Source organism: Pseudorca crassidens, chromosome 12 (assembly GCF_039906515.1).
Source record: "Pseudorca crassidens isolate mPseCra1 chromosome 12, mPseCra1.hap1, whole genome shotgun sequence".
NCBI lineage: Eukaryota > Metazoa > Chordata > Mammalia > Artiodactyla > Delphinidae > Pseudorca > Pseudorca crassidens.
In genome coordinates this window covers 81,202,951-81,221,968 of record NC_090307.1, presented here as the reverse complement: position 1 = coordinate 81,221,968, position 19,018 = coordinate 81,202,951, and the positions used below count along the sequence as shown (strand labels likewise).

General features: G+C 46.9%; 2 protein-coding genes across 5 annotated transcripts in view; one reads left to right on the top strand and one right to left on the bottom strand.

The window, feature by feature from the left end:
- SUDS3 (SDS3 homolog, SIN3A corepressor complex component) overlaps positions 1 to 12,329 on the bottom strand; it is a 290,944-nt gene extending 278,615 nt beyond the window's left edge. Inside the window, exons 1-6 of one of the 3 annotated variants that reach the window (XM_067700767.1) lie at positions 12,023 to 12,329; positions 9,467 to 9,536; positions 6,832 to 6,887; positions 4,944 to 5,015; positions 2,836 to 2,855; positions 1,440 to 1,596 (exon numbers count right to left, since the gene is read on the bottom strand). In XM_067700767.1, coding sequence (XP_067556868.1) covers positions 1,440 to 1,596; positions 2,836 to 2,855; positions 4,944 to 5,015; positions 6,832 to 6,887; positions 9,467 to 9,536; positions 12,023 to 12,164 — 517 coding nt within the window. In that variant the 5' untranslated portion in view covers positions 12,165 to 12,329. The remainder of the gene's footprint in view (positions 1 to 1,439; positions 1,597 to 2,835; positions 2,856 to 4,943; positions 5,016 to 6,831; positions 6,888 to 9,466; positions 9,537 to 12,022) is intronic. The other 2 variants (XM_067700768.1, XM_067700769.1) reach the window with 2 other exon arrangements.
- A 3,569-nt stretch (positions 12,330 to 15,898) lies between these two features.
- TAOK3 (TAO kinase 3) overlaps positions 15,899 to 19,018 on the top strand; it is a 183,853-nt gene continuing 180,733 nt past the window's right edge. For both annotated transcript variants that reach the window (XM_067700765.1, XM_067700764.1), the window contains exon 1: positions 15,899 to 16,171. The gene's annotated coding sequence lies outside the window, so the exon portion shown is untranslated. The remainder of the gene's footprint in view (positions 16,172 to 19,018) is intronic.

Genomic DNA, 19,018 nt, shown 5'->3' with positions numbered 1-19,018 from the left:
TGCAGGTCAGAAAACAGGCACACCGACTGGGACCGGACAAGGTACCAATGTGCTTGCAGTTTAATTAAAAAAACATTTCAACAAGAATAAGACGGTGCTGTTCTGAAGATGCTGTTTCAGCATCCATTCTCACCAAAACACATTTCTGAGCCACTGCCAGTGGTCTGCAAGGAATTCATTCCTTTTGCCAAGTCTTTCAATGAGGACGGTGTATCAGAAGAGAGATTTTTCAAGAGTCAGACCCCTACTTTAGACGCAACCACATGATCATCGGTGCATCGTGGGGACTGGAGCTAGAAGTTTGTGTTAATGGGAGGTCCATGTTAGCTAACAGCACCAGAAATACCAAAGGGGAAATACAGCTCTTAACTGTTACTTTTAGTTTCAAAGTCAGCCCCAAGGACTTACATAACAACAATGTATTTCTTAAGGACCCCGACAAAAATCAGACATGCCAGAACCCCAGGACCTTCTGAACATGATTATAAGAGTGAAATTTTGGGGTGTGCCGAAGGCATGTCACTTACATACCCAAGTGACAAACTCACCACTGATGTGCCTTGCGATATTTGCTGATGGAAAGAAATTTTGCCAAGTTCCAAAATAGCTAGTTCAAGCCAATTCCCATCCTGTACCCTTCTCAGCATTGTTGGTCTACATATGGCAACAGAAGAGGCAGCCCATATTGCCTCTCCCTTAAACTTGCCTACAACCTGCTGAGTTCCCATATGCGGATGACTGAATCCTAGAAGGCCAGGGAGGGACTGGCTCCGAGTCTAACGTAACTTTCCTGCCTTTACATGAGAACAGTTCAGTTTAGCTATCGCAGCTGAAATGGTAACAACTCTTTCTGAAATGTTCACAGTAACACCTGGGGCGAAGGGATCTAACAGCACAGATGACACAGCCAAAGCCTCTGTTCTCACACCCGGGTCAAAGGAAGACAATGCTTTTTCCATAATGAAGGTAGAACGAAAAAAAACAAGCAGAGGGATTCCTACCACCACAGAGGGACCAGGGTAATTTGTGAATATAACCAAGATAGGAATGGCAGTCGACCCAGGAATTACATTAAATAAAGTATAAGCCAGAAGTTGCAGTCACTATTAAAGATCTACCCTTTAATTTACCCAGCGGCTGTTATGTACAAGGCCCTGTACTAGGCACTCGTATTTCTAACCACAGTTTTGTGAGATAAGATACGATCAGCCCCATTTTACAGAGGGGGAAATTGGCTCAGAGGGGTTAAGTGGCTTGACTGAAGTCACACAGCCAATACAAGACAGAGCTATAACTCTGACCCACCGTATGAAAGCCCACCCTCCTTTCAGCTCACTCTGTTGTGCTGAGGAACCAACAGGAGTCAGCACCGGAGCACCGCCCTCCCCCCAGGGTCCCCCTCGGGTCTCCCAGGACCCTGCTCTGTGGTGCTTTCATACCTCCAGTCAGTTCCATCGTTAGCTTTTCATTTTCAATCATTTTCTTCTTTTCTTCTAGCTCGGCAATCAGGTTCTCTTTCAGTTCAACCTTCTTGTCTTCAAATTCCTTCACTGCCGCCTTCTTTTCTTTGATGTAATTTCTTTCCACTTGTTCAGTCTGAGCAAAAGAGAAACACAGGCTGGGGCTACATGACCCTGGCAGCCAGGGATCCAACACAAAGCCTGGCTCTGTGCACAAGCACAGAGGAAATACGTTTACTAGAAAGAAGAGAAACAGCTGCAGTCAACACACCAACTTTCAGAAACAGGGTGTCTGGGAGCAAGTTTTCCAACGAATATGTGAAACTGAACCACACTTCTGGTTTTATGTGCATACCTCACTCGTGACTCACATCTATTTCCTCTCTTCCACATCTTGTATTTTTATGGATTGTATGTGAAAACAGAATGTAAGTTTCTCAGAAACAGTAAATAAACCCTCTTGAAGACACAATTTCAAAGAAAATAGTACATTCCAGATGAAATATCTATATTTAAAATAGTTACAGGATACCAAGTCAAGACGGCCTGAGTTACTCTATTGTTTTTTGATGCTTACAGTAAGATAAAGGCCAACGAGAGGACAGGATCACTTCTTAGGTGCCTGAACCCCGAGGTACCCAAACCCTGAAATTATACTGAGTAAAATAAATGCGTACGCATCCGTTTTCCAAATCTCACTGTTGCATTAAGTGAAGAACAAGGGGGCTCCTGGTGGGCTACGGCTGTGGACCCTGTGACCCCCTGGGCTGTGGCCGTGTGTGTTGCACTGACTTCAGTCCCAACACCGTCTCTCATAACGCGGCTTTGATAAACTATGACCCCGCCGCACCCCACACACACACCAGCCCCCCGGGAGCAAGCACATTACCCAAGATTCCAGCCCTCATCTCTGCCTGTAGCGCCGCACCTCACATGCAACCAGCACTCAGAGGTCTGCTAAGTGAAAGATCTTAATCCATCTTTCCGACCCAACCAGGGTTTCAGCTGTAAAACGGAGCCAATTCAGAGACCAGGCTGCTTTGAGGACCAATATAACAAACTATTAGGCCATTATAATTCAGACATACTCCCAAATGGCTTTAACGTGAGATAAGCGTCGACAAGAAAGCGGTTAAGTGTGAGTATCCCCTAGCCCCTCTGTGATAAGCAGAAGCTGCCCAACCAACAAACGAATAGATGGAATTTCTGAACTGAGACCAAATGTCCTTTAGTCAAACAGAACACTGATGGAGGCTTCCGGGGGGCTTCCCAGCTGTCTACGTGGTAATGGAAGGAAAGGCCATTGGATCGGTTGGGAGAGCAAGATTCCAGTCTCAGAATGAGCCTGCAAGCCCAGAAGACCCGTGGTACTTACTTCCAGCTGGAGGAAGAGTTCTGAAAGAGATAAAACATGCAATTAGATTCACCAGGCTATGCCACCTTTCTAGACAGTGACGTTAGGATTCATTTAGAAGCAGTAATTGCTTTCTGAAAACACGGCTGCAAGGAGAAAATGTTTCCGTCAGTAAGCTGCTGATATATGTGAAGGGGTAGGATGTGAGAAGCATGCGTGTCTAGTTAAAATCTGACCCTGAACAGAATGCGCTCTGGCAGCTCTGCCCAAGGGTGAAAGCGAGCAGAAACCAAACTGCCCTGGCGAAATCAGTAAGAGCTAGAAGCTAGCCCTTCTTCCACTCAGTACACACCCTCAGCAGTCCTGCAGGGCAGGGAGAAGGAGCAATGCAGTTACTCCAGAAGCAGAGGCAACATGGATATTTTTAAAGCCCCTCGCACAGGGCTCTACGTGGTGAGGAAGGGCATTCCCCAAGCTTTCAGAGGGCAGAGGTCCCGAGCCCTCCTGCGGCTCTGCTCACACCCAGGCCTCCACCTGCAATGTCCTCTAGTCTCTGACCGCAACTCAGAGTTTCAGACTACTGCAGCCTCCTCCCTGAGGCCTTTTCTGAGGCCCCTTCGCTCACCAAGCCCCTCTCAGACACCTCAGAGTATCCACTGCCCGGTATCAGCAGCTTACTGAGCACCCACTGCGCGCCAGACCAGCGCCTGTTTACTCAGCAGCTCCCCGACCTCTCGACTCTAAGGTCCTGTGCACACTGAGCATGTGAAACCAAACAGGTCCACGGCTTCTTTTCTGGGTGACATCTGAGCTGCTGCAAACGGTCCACAAAGACTGCTGGTGGAGCGGTAACTCCAGGGGGTGCTGTTCCCATCTAACCATGGTCTCCTTTGCAGACCCGAAGGAGCCTATGGATCCATCACCCCATAAAAGAGCACATATGCACAGTCACACATAAAACCTTGAGCGTTTCAAGAACTCGAGATGAAGAATCTAGACATCCATCAACTGTTCAATGAGAAAACTGAGGAAAACGGACCAGCCACTCACTATTTTCTAACCCCCAGAAATCCTCATCACCTTGGCACCGGGAAGCGTGAGGCACATGAGCCCAAGTGCACCCAGCCCAACACACTCACTCCTGACTGCTGCAGACCCGTACCCGTGTGAACGGGCCAGATATCTGAAGTCTGCACCATTCGGAGACTTCACCTCTGCACCAGCAAGTCAAGCAACACGTAGCACTCTCGGAGCTGGTGGTGGTTGTTTCAAAGCAGCCAGACGCCAGACACAACAAGAGCAGGTGGATCAGCTCCACACGGACTGTGCTTTTTCAAGCTCAAGGTGTGACTGATTCAGGAGCCCCTCTGCATTTTCACCTGGGGGCAGGGGTGGGGGGGATGTTTATGAAAGACACCAAGCACAGGATTGAGAGCAGAATTCAGGAAGACAAATCAACACTCACCCTGCAGTGCTCGCTTAAGAGAAATGGCTCACATCAATTTTCTTTCCCTCCTTACATCTCAAACCAGTTCCACGAGATATTAGCAGCGCTCTCTCCAAATGGGGAAACTGAGGCTCCAAGAGCAGAAGCATGCTAAAAGGCTTAAGCCCTTAAGGGATGGGAGGAAGCCCTCAACCTGGGACCTCAGCCTCCACAGCACCACCCCCTTTTCCTGCTGAAAAGGGGCTCCAGGAAGAAGGCTGAGGATTTTAAAGATGCCTGAGGAGATGCCTCAGGAACTTAGAGTGGGGCAGGGAGAGGGGTGCTGGGTCGCCACAGCAGCTCTATCGCCCACCTTCCCTGCAGCTCCTTTTCTGTGCCTTGACGGACATGGGCATCTACTCACTGAAGGAAACAAAGAAGGGTTCCATCCATAGAAAGCTGGAAAGTCAATGGATCAGAAAGTGAAAGGACAGCAGCCTAAGGCCACTCACTGGGGAAGAAGATGAACAGTCCTACGTAAGTGCAGCTTTGGAGTCTCTCTGCGCCCAAACTCGCCCCACAATGGGATAGCTGAAACACGTTTTGGAGAATGGCTCTTCTGGCCACATTACGTCCCAATCGATGATCAGCCAAAGGAGGAAAATTTGACGAGGATTTATTTCCAGTTAAGAGAGGGCCTCACCTGCATTTCGTATCCTCTCTTTGTACTGCTGATCTAGTTTTTTCATCCTCTTCTGATATTCCTGTAATGTACCTGATTGAGATTTACAAAATAGTTACTATGAAGATCAAACTGCTCTACATTTTGGTTTTCTAGCACCGACACTGAATGTTTTAAATAACATTAGAGTAAAACACACACCATGGAAATGCACCCGTGAGTAGAGGTAACTTGGTTCCCAAGCAAGATGCAGAGCAGAAACCCCAACCAGTGGCCTTAAGACTCTCTAGCAAGTGAGGAGTAGAAGCAAGCTGCACCCATCCACCAGTGACTCTCATCACTCGCTGCCAGTTTCGGTCTGCGGGCCTCCCTTTCCTGGAAAAAGCTCACTCTCCCTCAGTAAGGTCTAGATCAACGCCATCCAGTAGAACTTGCTGTGCAACGGTGGAAATGGTCTATTTTGCCCTGTCCAGTATGACAGCCCCGAGTCACATGTGGCTATGAGCACGTGAAATGGGGCTAGTGCAAGCCAGGAAGTGAACTGTTAATTTTATTTAATTAAATTTAAATAGCCGCGTGTGGCTAGTGACATTACTGGACAGCTCAGTACAGCATCTGACCAAAGGGCTCTTCCCTGAGCAACTAATGAGGGTCCCAATTAGCGTGGGAAGTGTTTTCGGATGACAATGCTTCAGTGGGCTATATATACGGATTTTTATTATTAATTAATTAATTTATTTTTGGCTGCGTTGGGTCTTCGTTGCCGTGCGCGGGCTTTCTCTAGTTGCGGCGAGCAGGGACTACTCTTGGTTGCGGTGCACAGGTTTCACATTGCGGTGGCTTCTCTTGTTGTGGAGCATGGGCTCAGCAGTTGTGGCTCGTAGGATCTAGAGTGCAGGCTCAGTAGTTGTGGTGCACCGGCTTAGCTGCTCCGCAGCATGTGGGATCTTTCCGGACCAGGGCTCGAACCCGTATCCCCTGCATTGGCAGGCGGATTCTTAACCACTGCGCCACCAAGGAAGTCCCCAGTGGGCTATATTAATGGTACCTTTTTCAAAATCCCCCACTCAACCCTGCCAGGCACACTTTACAGACCTGCTAGAGTGGGACGTATTTCTTTCTCTGGCAATACTTCCATTACCATCGGAATAAAAACTAAAACAAAGGTGTGTGATTGCAAGTCACAGGAACATGTTTCACTATGAAGGAGAAATCAATATAAGATGGGCTGCTCCAAGCAATGGAAGTACCTCATGGAGAAGCAGTTTCAGTGCCGGGGACCCCACAGAAGCAAGCTGAAGAGTTACTGACAGCAGCCACCGACGCTGGGCTGTCACCAGGTGCCCAGCGGTGCTGGTCGCCCCTCACACACAATCTCACCTGCCTCTACTTTCTTCATTTCACAGATTAGAAGACAAATTAAGCAAGAGACAGTGAAATGCCCAAGGTCAAATTTCTAGAAAGCAGTGCAGGTGGGATTCAAGCCCGCGACAGGAATGGAGAGCCTGTGCTCTTCACCCAGTGCTGAACTGCCTCTGACAGCAAACAACCTTGGACAAGACACGACCCACTTGTAGTATACAAAGTAAAAAGAGAAAACACGGTGAGAACGACCCACAGCTCGTTAGCATTCCGTTTAGAAAGAACAGTACAATTATATTTATCCTTAGTAACAGCATCTCTCCTAAAAACAGCCAGCTTTAGGCATGGCGGTTTCCAGTTCTTGCTCTGCAGAAGGCCTTAACTGAGATTTCAAAAGTCTGAAAACTGCCACTTTGCTGACTGCTAAAATCAGCCAGACCAAATTTTAAATCACTCCCACTTCACTGAGAAGTGAAATACACAGATTTCAAAGGTGTGTGATATTAGGAAGTATGTTTAGAAAAGAAGGATTAAATCACACACCAACCTTCTTGCAGTTGTTGCAACTGTCTCTTGAGAGAAGCCAATTTATCCTGATACATCCTGTAAAAAAAAAAAAAAAAAAAAGGAAAGCCACACTCAGAGACAAAAATATCCAATACCCAATTCAATAATAATCTACATGCAGAAATTACCTGGGCTTTTATGGAAATGTCATTAATGTCCCTTAGGGAGAGAGAAAACTAAAGTCTGCTGGTGGTTTAAAATGTGCCCACAGCTAAAGGGATCAGAAAGGGACAAGGATCTGTGGTTTGAATGGTATCCCAGCTTTGCAGATTCTCCGGTGTTCTCTCACCTTTAGAGAATCAGTCTAAAATCTACAAGTACGAAGACATGCAAGTTTAAATAAATAAATGATAAACACAGTTAGGCAAGAACACACACAGAAAGACTGGAAGTGTGAAGCCATTTTCTTGGGGATTCAGAAGCGTGACATACACACGAAAACGTAAAAAGCGTTAAATGCAGGTCTCATATCAACTCTACAATCAGATCATAAGTTCCAAAGGAATAAGACTATGCCTCCAGCACATTTTTCTATATAGACAGCACTGCTGTGTAAGCACTGCGTTAATAAACCTTCACATCATTTTTAAAAACACTTCTCTTTTATGATCAGAGAAATGACAGCAATTCAGTAACAAAAGTTAAAATGCAGGATTTATTTGCAGCCCCAGTGGGATAAGAACACACAGTACACACAAAGCAAAAGAACCTGGCATGTTTTCACCCCCCTCACGGTGAATGGATTATAGGCAATTATATACCCTGGTAAGTCTGTTTGAATGGTGGATTTCACACGTCAGTCACGTTTCAGCAATATTTTTGCTTCTACCAGAAAAACACCCCCCGGGCTTCCCTGGTGGTGCAGTGGTTGAGAGTCCGCCTGCCGATGCAGGGGACACGGGTTTGTGCCCTGGTCTGAGAAGATCCCACATGCCGCGGAGCGGCTGGGCCCGTAAGCCATGGCCGCTGAGCCTGCGCATCCGGAGCCTGTGCTCCGCAATGGGAGAGGCCACAACAGTGAGAGGCCCGCGTACCGCAAAAAAAAAAAAACCCAAAAACCCCAATTTCACAGTGACAGAAACAGGACTTGCAACCAGTCCAACAGGTAACAGGCACAGCAGCCTCTCGATCACTCCAGTAAGGGCTGCAAACACAACCTGTCTGTCTACAGGCTGAGGAAGAGTAGGCAGAATCTCAGAATTACACGGAAGGCCTTTTTTGTTTTTTGTTTTGGCTGCGCTGCCCAGCATGTGGGATCTTATTTCCCTGACAAGGGATGGAACCCGCGGTCCCCCGCATTGGAAGAGTGGAGTCTTAACCACTGGACCACCAGGGAAGTCTCAAGGCCTGATTCTTTTAGGGAGAATGCTGATGCTTTCAATGCTCATCTTGAATCACAAAGAGCATTCAATTTTAATCAAAATTATTTTCTACACCATCAAATATTAAGGGGTACGTTCACTTAAACACACCAAGTATAGGAGAGGGAAAGGATGAGTAAGCTGCACACAGGAAGTCAATATTTGGAACCCAATATTTAATTTTTTTTTTTTTAATGTGAAGACCACTGGCCAGAGGGGGGAAATGGTGTTTAATTTTCCGTATATAATTTTCCACCACAGTGAGTGTGCCAGACTACGTCTTTGAATTCTTAGTAGGTCTTTGAAAGAGAGTATTAACAGATTCAAGAAGTAAACAACAACAACAAAATTCAGATTTGGAAAAAGAATAGGTATGTAAAAATACATCTCAAATGGGTCCAGGTAAGTCAGTAAGAAGCCTGGAGAGAGTACAAGTAAAATAAAAAGCCAGCACAGTTTCAGGGCTGAAGCTGTGAGAAAAATCACATCAGTTATTAAAGCAATCCTTTATTTGGCACTGGTCAGATCTAGCTGAGCTTCCCCTTTGGATTCCAAAGCGTGAAAAGGATGACAGAATCCAGATGATGGTCACAAAACATTCGTGTATACAGAAAACATTCTATAAGGAAAGGAATGTGGATCATCCAGTTTGATGGTAAAGAATTTAAAAAACAGAATCAAGATCCTCAAAATACATTCCACACATACTTATCAGATCTGTTATACTGTTTTGCCCAGAAGTTTCCGATTAGAGGGAGTGGTTTTAGTTTCTCTGAGGCGTGGCTCTGCTGGAGGCCTGGGTGCGGATGCGGGTAAGGGGAAAGGGCACTGGAGGAGTCTGGAGCCCTGCTCTCCAATCCTGGTCTCCCTGAGCTCTCCAGGCATCGCCGTCCAGCTAGTAGTCAGTGCTCAGGTGGGGTCACGCCCATCTAAGAACCAAGGAGCTGTGAAACACCATTTCCCCCCTCTGGGCAGTGGTCTTCACATTAAAAAAAAAAGAAAAAGGCAAGGGTTCTCTCCTGTTACATGGCCTTATTTCCCAGGAACATTTCCCTCCAGATTCTTTCTAGCCTTCCCTCAAAAGATTCTTATCACAGGAAGACTGATTAAATGTGACAAATTTAAAGGGGGGAAATCGCACACATATGCATGGTCTTTGGAAGCACTATGTGAAAACCATACATACGAAATCACTATTAAAGATGCCCTTGTCAATTCTGTATTCCAAAGAAGAAATGTAAAAACCATACTCACTGTTCCTTCATTTCTACATAGTCTTCTTCATCATGCTTTGCCAGGTCGGTTTCGCTAGCATCCTCAGTGTCTGTGTAAAAAATTAGGGAAGATTTGTTAAAATCGTAATTCGTAGAGTTGGTATCACCTGACACAGTGACACTTCACAAACTTCTATAAAATGAATTTATACTCAATGCAGGCCTGCGTGAAGCCATCAATGAAAAATATTACATCTAATTACTTCAGAAAAGAAAACGCCATTTCCAACTTGTACACAGCCAGATTCATCCAAAGAGCCTGCCTTTATCTGAAGTGCAGCCAGAGAACAGAGTGCATCAGACACAGGTGGTCACAGTCAAGGCTGCGACTTCAGAAGAAACAACACTGGCAGTTCAGTTAAAGGATATGTGGGTGTTAAGACTGGAAAACTACAGGCAGCAAGCCCTGCTCACTACTCCTAAACAACCTAATATGTACATTCTCTTCTGGTAAATGCCAGTTCGAACTCCTAAAGGATTTTACATCATATATACAAAGGAGAATCCAAAACAATTAAAGGAACTCTAATAACCGGAATATTTTCAAAGGGAGAGGGAAGAAGACAAGAAGATCAAACAGAAACTGTTTCAGAACACTTTAAACATTGGTTTTAATTTTTTTAACATCTTTATTGGAGTATAATTGCTTTAAAATGTTGTGTTACTTTCTGCTGTATAACAAAGTGAATCAGCTATATATATACATATATCCCCATATCCCCTCCCTCTTGTGTCTCCCTCCCACCCTCCCTATCCCACCCCTCTAGGTGGTCACAAAGCACCGAGCTGATCTCCCTGTGCTATGCGGCTGCTTCCCACTAGCTATCTATTTTACATTTGGTAGTGTATATATATCCATGCCACTCTCTCACTTCGTCCCAGCTTACCCTTCCCCCTCCCCGTGTCCTCAAGTCCATTCTCTACGTAAACATTGTTTTCAGAATAAGCAAACGGCTGGAGTGTCTACCTAACTTCAACAGCCCTACTTGAGGTGGGGGAACAAAAATCAATTTTTGCTTCACTACTCCCCCTTGTGGGCATTAAAAAACAGTACAAGTGATTCACATTCAAATTCTCTGGTTAAGCCTTGTCTTCAAATGTAGTTTAACCAGATTGTAATTCATTTCTTCAATTTCGTATCTTCACATACATATGACTTTTTTTTTTTTTTTTTTTTTTTTGCGGTACGCGGGCCTCTCACTGTTGTGGCCTCTCCCGTTGTGGAGCACAGGCTCCGGACTTGCAGGCTCAGCGGCCATGGCTCACGGGCCCAGCCGCTCCACGGCATGTGGGATCTTCCCGGACCGGGGCACGAACCCATGTCCCCTGCATAGGCAGGCGGACTCCCAACCACTGCGCCACCAGGGAATCCCACAGCTGACTTTTTAAAGGTTGTTGCAGACTCAATCCTCCACCTACCTTTCCCCCTCCTTCAGTGAAGAAGCCTACCCAGAGCAGTCACGTGCCAGCCAGCCACAGTACTTGGCACTTGGGGAACTGAGATGAATAAAACATACTCCTGATTCCAAACAGCTGGTCTAGCTTTTATTCCACGGCCCTATTTTGTTCACCCATATGTTCGTCTCTTTTTATCTCCTCTTTTCTTCTCTTTTGCCCTTTCGTGTTTCCTCATCTTTCTCCTCCTGCAGCCAGCTCCTTCCTCCATTCCAGTGTTCCTCAAACTTACCAAGCTTATAAAGCCCAGTTTGAAAAGCCAGGCTCTCAGAGGCAGTAATCATAATGTAAAGAGTGTGGAACTGAAAACACAACACCTGAGGACCATTAAGCAAATCCCTATCTCCCGCCCCCCAACCCCGTGCCTGTTTCCCCAATGGTGAAAACTGAATATTAGACCAAGGACCAAGCCACGTGCTTTACACCTGTATCTCATTTTATTATCGCACCTACGCTAGTAAGTAGGTACTACTGACAGCCTCACTGCAGTTGGCGAAACTGGGGCTCGGAAAGCTAAGTATTATAAATTGTCTAATATTAAGCTGGGTTCTGTGAGCCAAATTTACACCTAATTCTATTTGCCTGGTTCCAGCCCTCGTACTTTTAACCAACCTGTCCCGCACTGCCCAAAGTAGGGCTGACTTAAGCATTTCCCCGGGGTAGGGGGAGAGAGGCACCTTGGTAACTAGAAAGCTAAACCGGGCTTTGCTCTGAGCCTCTCAGGAACTAAATAGAGAAGAATACTCCGTGGACCCAATGAATGGCTTTCTCATTCCAACCAGTGAAGACCTGAGGTTCAGAGACAGCTGGGGGAAGAGGGGCAGAATCTTAAAGGGAACTACAGCTCTGACAACAGCTTCTTAAGGCCCTTCTCCGCATAACTGTAGGGATAAAACGTCCTCAGGGCTTCGCCTTCCACAGCACCTGTCGGGATAACTTCCGGGAGCCGCGCTCCTCCCGGCGGCCCCTCCAGCCTCCCCCAAACCCCAGAGGTCGCCCCGCCCCTCTCCCAGGCAGCCCCACCCCCTCCCACTGCTGTCCCATCCCCGCCCGGGGTTGTCCGGCCCGCGGGAAAACGTACCTTCGTCCGACTCGCGGCCCCGGCAGCTGCGCTCGTCATCCTCGGCGCTCTCCAGCTCTTCGTCCTCCTCGGGGTAGTACTCCGGAGCCGGCGGCGCTCCAGCCGGGGCCGGAGCTGGAGCTAACAGCCCCGCAGCACTCATGTCGCCTCTGCCCGCAGCTGAGCGTGCCACCCGGGATCCGCGGCCGCGCGCCCTGCGGACTCCACGTCCGCGTAGCAGCGCCCGAGGGAGCCGCCAACTCGAAGAGCCGGAGCCGCGGCTACCCCTTCCCTGTCTTCGCCAAGCTCCGCCCCGCGCGCTCGCTCTCGGCAACGGGGACCTCGCGCCGGCGGCGACTTCCGGGTCGGGAGCTGCCCGAGGACCGCCTGACTCTGCTATCCTAGAGGGAGTAGAGAGGCCGCCTGACGCCCCCTTCGCCTTAACCCCATCTCCTTCATCGCCGTCTTTAAAATCCTCAACGGGTAGTGGAGAAAGGCGGAGACGGCTCTCTGGAGTTAGGCGAATCCTTGGGTAGGCCCAACCGCGGCAAGGACCCCGAAGCTCAGAGGCCACTTCCGAAAACAGCCGCTAGGCGTCGCCTGGAGCCAAAACTAAAGAGGTTTTTTTTTTTTTTAAGGGACTTGTGAGGCAGAAGATTTGAAGGGCTCTTGGCAGGTGGAGGTGGTCTCTTTAATTTAAACAGGTGAACGACATGAACCATCCCATTTATAGGTCGGGAAACCTAGACATTTAGAGTTCGTGTAATCATCCCGAAGAAAAGGAGCGTGGCTCCTCCCCTGACTGATTAGAGCTTTATTAAGAACTAAAATAAAAACGAGGATGCTAATATTCCATCCTGGGGTCAGTAAAACTGTATTTTCCCAGTCGGTGGGAGTCCTTTCTTTTTGTGTAGGTTTGTTCAATACGGTATTATCCCGACTTTACAGATAAGAAAAGAGCTGTCAATTGCCTTTAAAAAAAAAAAAAGGCGTCCAGGCTGCCTTGTTTAGGCAGACCCAGGTCCTCTACAGTACAGCTGCCTCATATTTCTCAGAATATAAATTTTTTAAAAGGTGGTTTTCCCCAATCCAATAACTTGCTAACCAACTCTCAACTGAGCAAGTGGAACATTTGCCTGCAGAAAGTTAATTAGGCTCAGGAAAGGAAGGTGCTAGCTGGTAACTTGGAAAACAAGAGAGTTGAATATCTGCATGAATTAATTTGTGTGATTATCTCTGAGTAGAAGGGGACACGGTGTTATAAGCTTTGCTTAATGAACAAATTGAGGATGTCCTTTGTCTTGGTGTGTGTAGCAAGAAAAGGGATGGTTAATGGTTTGTCCAAAGTAACCCTACTCTTTACGTTGCACCCAAGTCTCCATAGAAAAAAAAAAGTAACGTACAAGCAGTAAACTTGAACACAGATGTAAAAGCCAGACTGGAACCCAGTATTCTCATTCTCAGATCCTTTGTGACCAAATTTATCTCTGAATTGGCCCCCACAGAGTCTCCTCAAAGTGAAAAAATATATTCTCATCCCGTTTATTTTAACATTTGTTATTTTCTACCTTGTTGTAATTAAAATCTTGCCTGTACTTGTGAGGGATTCTTCCTCCCAACAAAACTCAAGAATTTTCAGAATGGAATGCTGCAATGCTAAATAAGAGGCATTCTCATGGCTCCCTGTGGGTCCACCGTCAACATTTAAACTAGAATTTCAAAGCTGTCTCTTGTCCAAAGGATGAAGTTATTTTCTTTATGCTGTTAGGTCACGTCTAAATTATTTGTAATTGACTATCTTGACCAACTTGCGTTTCCATCAATAGCAATAATCATAGACCAAACCAAGCACCAACATTTTAAAAATGAGAGTTCATCAATACAATGATATATCGGTTTTTTTAAAAAAGAGTTGATATCATTGCTAATTGGTTTCCTTTCAAGACACTGGCATTTTTATCTTGCTAACATTTTGTCTTCTTTTTAAAAAATATTCATTTATTTATTTGGTTGCACAGGGTCTTAGTTGCGGCACATGGGCTCCTTAGTTGTGGCATGTGAACTCTTAGTTGCAGCATGCACGTGGGATCTAGTTCCCTGACCAGGGATCTAGTTCCCTGACCAGGGATCGAACCTGGGCCCCCTCCTTGTGAGCATGGAGTCTTATCCACTGCGCCACCAGGGAAGTCCCACATCTTGTCTTCTTGGCTGCAAATAACATCTGTTAATGATCATGCATTTTTTTATATGACTAGACAGAACTGAATACTTGCGTTGTGAAAATCTACCCCATTTCTTCTGTCCATATTGCAACTGGTAGCATCAACACTCAGTAAAGGATGAGGACCTAGTCAAAAAAATTCTCTCATGACTTTAGTCTTACCCAACTTTTATAGTTGTCTAATATGATTTTGGACAGTCTGTAAAAATCAAGTTCCCTTAAAACCAAGTACCCTTTTTACCACCTTAAAATCACTCTACATCCCTTCCCAAAATGGCACTCAGTCACATCGCTCAGGAGACATCTACATCCAAATTCATTTTAGAGGAAGTACTGCCAGCACTCTTCTACAGGCCCTCTCTACATACCCTAACACTCAAATCTTAAAGGGGAGCATCTTAATTGGAATGGGTATGATTTTAAAACACTAGGAAAAACATGAATAGTGTTTAGAACACAAATTTTGTTAGCAGGAGTTAAAAAAGAGTTAATGATGGAAAGTTTTCTAAGAGCTAAGTCCTGCATACATCTGACAATGCTTAGGAACAAACTGTGTTCCTGAAGTGAAACAATGTCTTCACAAAGTTCATAAACTTTAGGATTTAGGGGTGAAGGTAGCAGTTTTCAGTTTCCAGTATTGATTTAATCAACATATCCAGTTTCACAAAAAATATATAAAGAATGGCTCCGAGTTAACACCATGCACTTTCTCCCCTGGCAAGCTCCATCTTGCAGCTTGGATCAAGATGGGTCTCTGGTTATCACGAGTTGCACTTGGGTCAAAGTTCATTATACTTTGGCCACTAGTTCCCACAAAATCATTAAAATCATTTCCTGTGGCCCTGAAAAAGAATATGTTGAACAGGCTTACTGAAGCCTTGCTAAAGCTAACAAGGGTTCCCCTACCACACAGTTCCTGTTCCTACTTGTCAAAATGATTATCATAACCCACAAAGTGAGTATTTCTTAAGTTTTGTCCTTGTACCTATCAAAATGTGCCCCGTCAGTGTTGAGTGCCTGTGTGCTGAGTATGCATCTAGTACATAGATTTTTTTCCCCCAACAGCATCAAACTAACGTCTCTAGAACGCAGTGCAAGTAAGGGCAACTCCCTTGCCAAAGATATAAAAGACTTTAAATCCAGGAAATTTACAAGTCCTGAGTAAATAAATGCCATTATTAATTTGTGGTAGAATTACTTAGAAAGCTGTGCCAGGTCTAACGGGGGAATGGGGGCCTCAAAGGCTCTAACATGGTGGTCCCAGGGAGTCCCAGAGGGCCTCGGCCTCTGGGAGTCTCCCAAGAAAAGTAAAGGCTCAGTGGGGAGTGCCATGAACTTTGACCCCAACTCAGCACAAACAAGGCAGACCGCACCCGAGGCGGGCCAGTGGATAACTGAAGTTGCAAGCTCTTCCGCATCTGAGGAAACCCCGCCCCGTCCCGCACCGCCCACCTTCAACTTCGCCAATCCTTGGGCGCCATCGACAGCTCGGTGTCCCAGGCACCTCCAATCAAGTACCTATATCCGGCCCCAGGTCTGCGCCCCACGATCAGGGAAGGTCAGTAGAGAGCCTATCGGAGCCTGTCTGGGGGCGTGGTCGGGGGCAGGGGGCGGGCGGGCTGGGACGGCGGGGCGGAGCGCGCTCGGCGCAATCGGGTGCGATTGGCCACCCCTGGCAGGAGCCGCACCTCGGACAGCAGCAGCGGCGGCCGCGGGAGGGTCCGTGTGGCTCCCGGTGGTGGCGGCGGCGGCTGTGGGGACCTGCGTGAGAGAGTGGGACCCGACGCGGAGACCGCGGGCGGAGGTTCCGCGCGGCCGGACCCGACACTCAACGACTGGACCCGGGGATCCACCGGGGAACAAGCGGCAGAAGAGCGACTCGGTAACAAGTGTGGGAGAGGAAGCGGCGGCGGCGACGCCGGGCCCGGGGTGGTGACAGCAGGTCTGAGGTGAGAGCACCGGGGCGCGGAGAGGTGACAGAATGAGTCGGGGCGAGGGGACCCAGGGCGGAGTGGGGTCGGCGAGGACCCGAGTGAGGGGAGTTCCGGGAGTGGGTTTGACAGTCTGGACTGTGGAGAGGAGATCCCCAGAGGGGCCGGCCCCGCGTGTCTGAGAGGGAGACCCCGAGAGGACTTGGGACAGAGCGGGTGTGAAGGGAGGGGACCCCCAGAAGGGCTGGAAAAGTGGGTCTGAAGGGGCACCCCCAGAGGAGCCAGGACAGTGGTTCTCAAGGGAGGGTACCCTGAAATGGGCAAGGACAGCGGCTCTCAGCGGCAAGGGGACCCCGAGAGGGCTTGGGACAGCAGGTGTGTTGGAGGACCCCGAGAGGGGCTGGAACAGCGACTGTGACGGGGGACCCCGCGGGGGCTGGGGACCCGGGTCTGAGCGGGGACCCGGGGGGCGTGCGGTGGAGGCGCGGCCCCGCCCCGCTTGGGTGAGAAGAGGGGGCCTGGGTCCGGGTCGCGGCGCCGGGTGAGTCGGGACAGCCGGCCTCCGCTCCCCGGGTGCACTCAGCCGAGCTTCCTAAGGGCGGAGTGGGAGACGGGGGATCGCCTGAGCCCCCGTGACTCTGTGGGTGACTCTAAGGAAAGGGGATTATGTAATGAGACATCTTCTAGGAGAACACGCAGGCTGGAGGGTCTGGCCGAAGCGCGGGGATCTTGGAAAGGGCAGGAGCGAGGGGCTGGGGACCTCTTCTCACTGGCCCCCTGGCTTCCCGTTTGTTTCTCCGAGTTGGGCTTGGATGCCTTGAAAGTGAGGGGCTTCCTGAACTCGATAGCTTCATCAGGATGAAAAAGTTGGAGAGGACTTATTTAACTCACCGCAAACCGAGTGGAAAGGGAAAGGGACCCTTTTGGAGATGCAGGTTTTGGGTTAATTAGGCTGTTGATTTTGATAGACCCTGCCTTTTTCACTTCGGCTCAGCAGAGAGCTTAGAAAGTTTTTCAGGTTCGGCAGCACGTCCGTATCAGTGTTTACAATGCAGACTCAAAGGAACTATATACTAAGGTGGACTGTTTATCTTTGATGTGTTGGAAAGATAGTTGGAAGATCGAACTAAATTTTGAAAAGAGGTTTTGGAGTCGCCAAACTAACAGCACTTTCCAATTGGATTTCTAATTCTAAAAGCTACCAGGACTGAGTCTTAGACATAATTCCAGGACAGGCTAAGGATAGAGATAAGCCTATTTAAACCGGACACCGTACGCGCTGGTGGGAGGCAAGTGTGTGTCTATTAAAATGCTGAAACGAATAGTGGAAAGCGATAGGGGGTGGGAATTGGGGGGCAGCCTCCTACTTTGATGGATATGAAAATTAAACTAATGACCAGCCTAGTTGTTTGGAATACTTAGGATTGTTAATACCGCCCCGACTACTTCTCGAATGTTCTCTTGAATGCACACGCTTTGTTACGGTTGCACACAGCAGTTTTGCATTTGAATGTTTTAACCTCTTTTTCTCTGTGTTGCTTCTCCTCACCCCGTATCGTTGCGACGAGCTTCTTTTTCATAGAAGCAGACTTAGAAAATGATGGTTTGGGGGAAATACTAGGGAATGTAATTATTCTATCATTTTGCAGTTATTTAGATATCTTCTTTGTTTCAGGTTTAGAATAATGTCTTATTGGAAGCCTTTGCCCATGTTCAGTAATGGGCAACTAAGAGGAAGAAAGGAATGCTGTACTGTTTTCCAAAGACATAATGTAGAAGGCTTACAGAGAACTGCCTATTTAAATCCAAGACAAAAATTACTGAAGACATCTTACATCAGGGTGATAATAAGTAGAGGGAATGTGTCATTTGAGGATTCTTATTTGATATTACCTGATGCAGAACAGTTTTTATATGGTTTCAGAGAGCATGGAGCTTGGTGTGGTTATGAAAATTCCACCAACTAGACGTCCTCCCCTAAGAAACAGAAGTTATGGAGGTGAGGGGAACAACACAAATACAAATTTAAAATATGAGACACTATATTTAAGATGTATTAAGTGTAACTTCTTTTACATTAAATTTATTTTTCCAGAACCCTAGGTAGAATTCAAGTAAAAGTAAGGTCAGCTAACTCAAGAGGGTTATTTACAAGGGGCATGTATTCCTTATGTAGGGCATGTAACCTAGGAGTTGGTATTTGGAAGGATTGGGAATCTCAGTAACAGTAATTCTGCAAAGTAATAGAAATGTTTAAATGTTTGAGCATATAAGCTCTTGCATCGTGCTTGTTAGCTCATTTCTGTCTGGTGCAAATGAAAAGTGTCATTGTAATAGAGTTTTTAGTGATAGGAAGGGTCTATAGTAACTATTCCCAGGGACAGGGGGTGGGGGTGGCGGGTAGGTTAGGAAGGTAGGAATTCTGTGGGAATTTATTTTCATTTGTTTCACAAAATAAAACTACACTTTGAGAAGCTATTAATATGTAAGTTAGTTACACCTATGCTCATTTTAACTTTTCTTTTCAATTGAAAGATATAATCAAAAGAAGAGTTAAGAAGGAGCCTTACACTTCCATATGAGCGGTTATAGCCACCGGAGAATGCAGGTTCTTTTTGGTGTAGAGTTCTTAACCTATCCTTAGTCTTAGTTTAGCAGGATGCAAGTAGTGCCCAGTAAATACAATAACCCACTTTATACTTTCTTTACCACTTGAGTCATATACAGTCAAACCATTGTAATCTCAGAGTCCACCTTGATATCTAATTTGGTTTAATGTTTAAGCCAACCTGAATAAAAGTTCTCATTGCTTGTCAGTGTTCATACTTGTTGGCTTCAGTGGTATGAGAGAATGAATGAAAACTA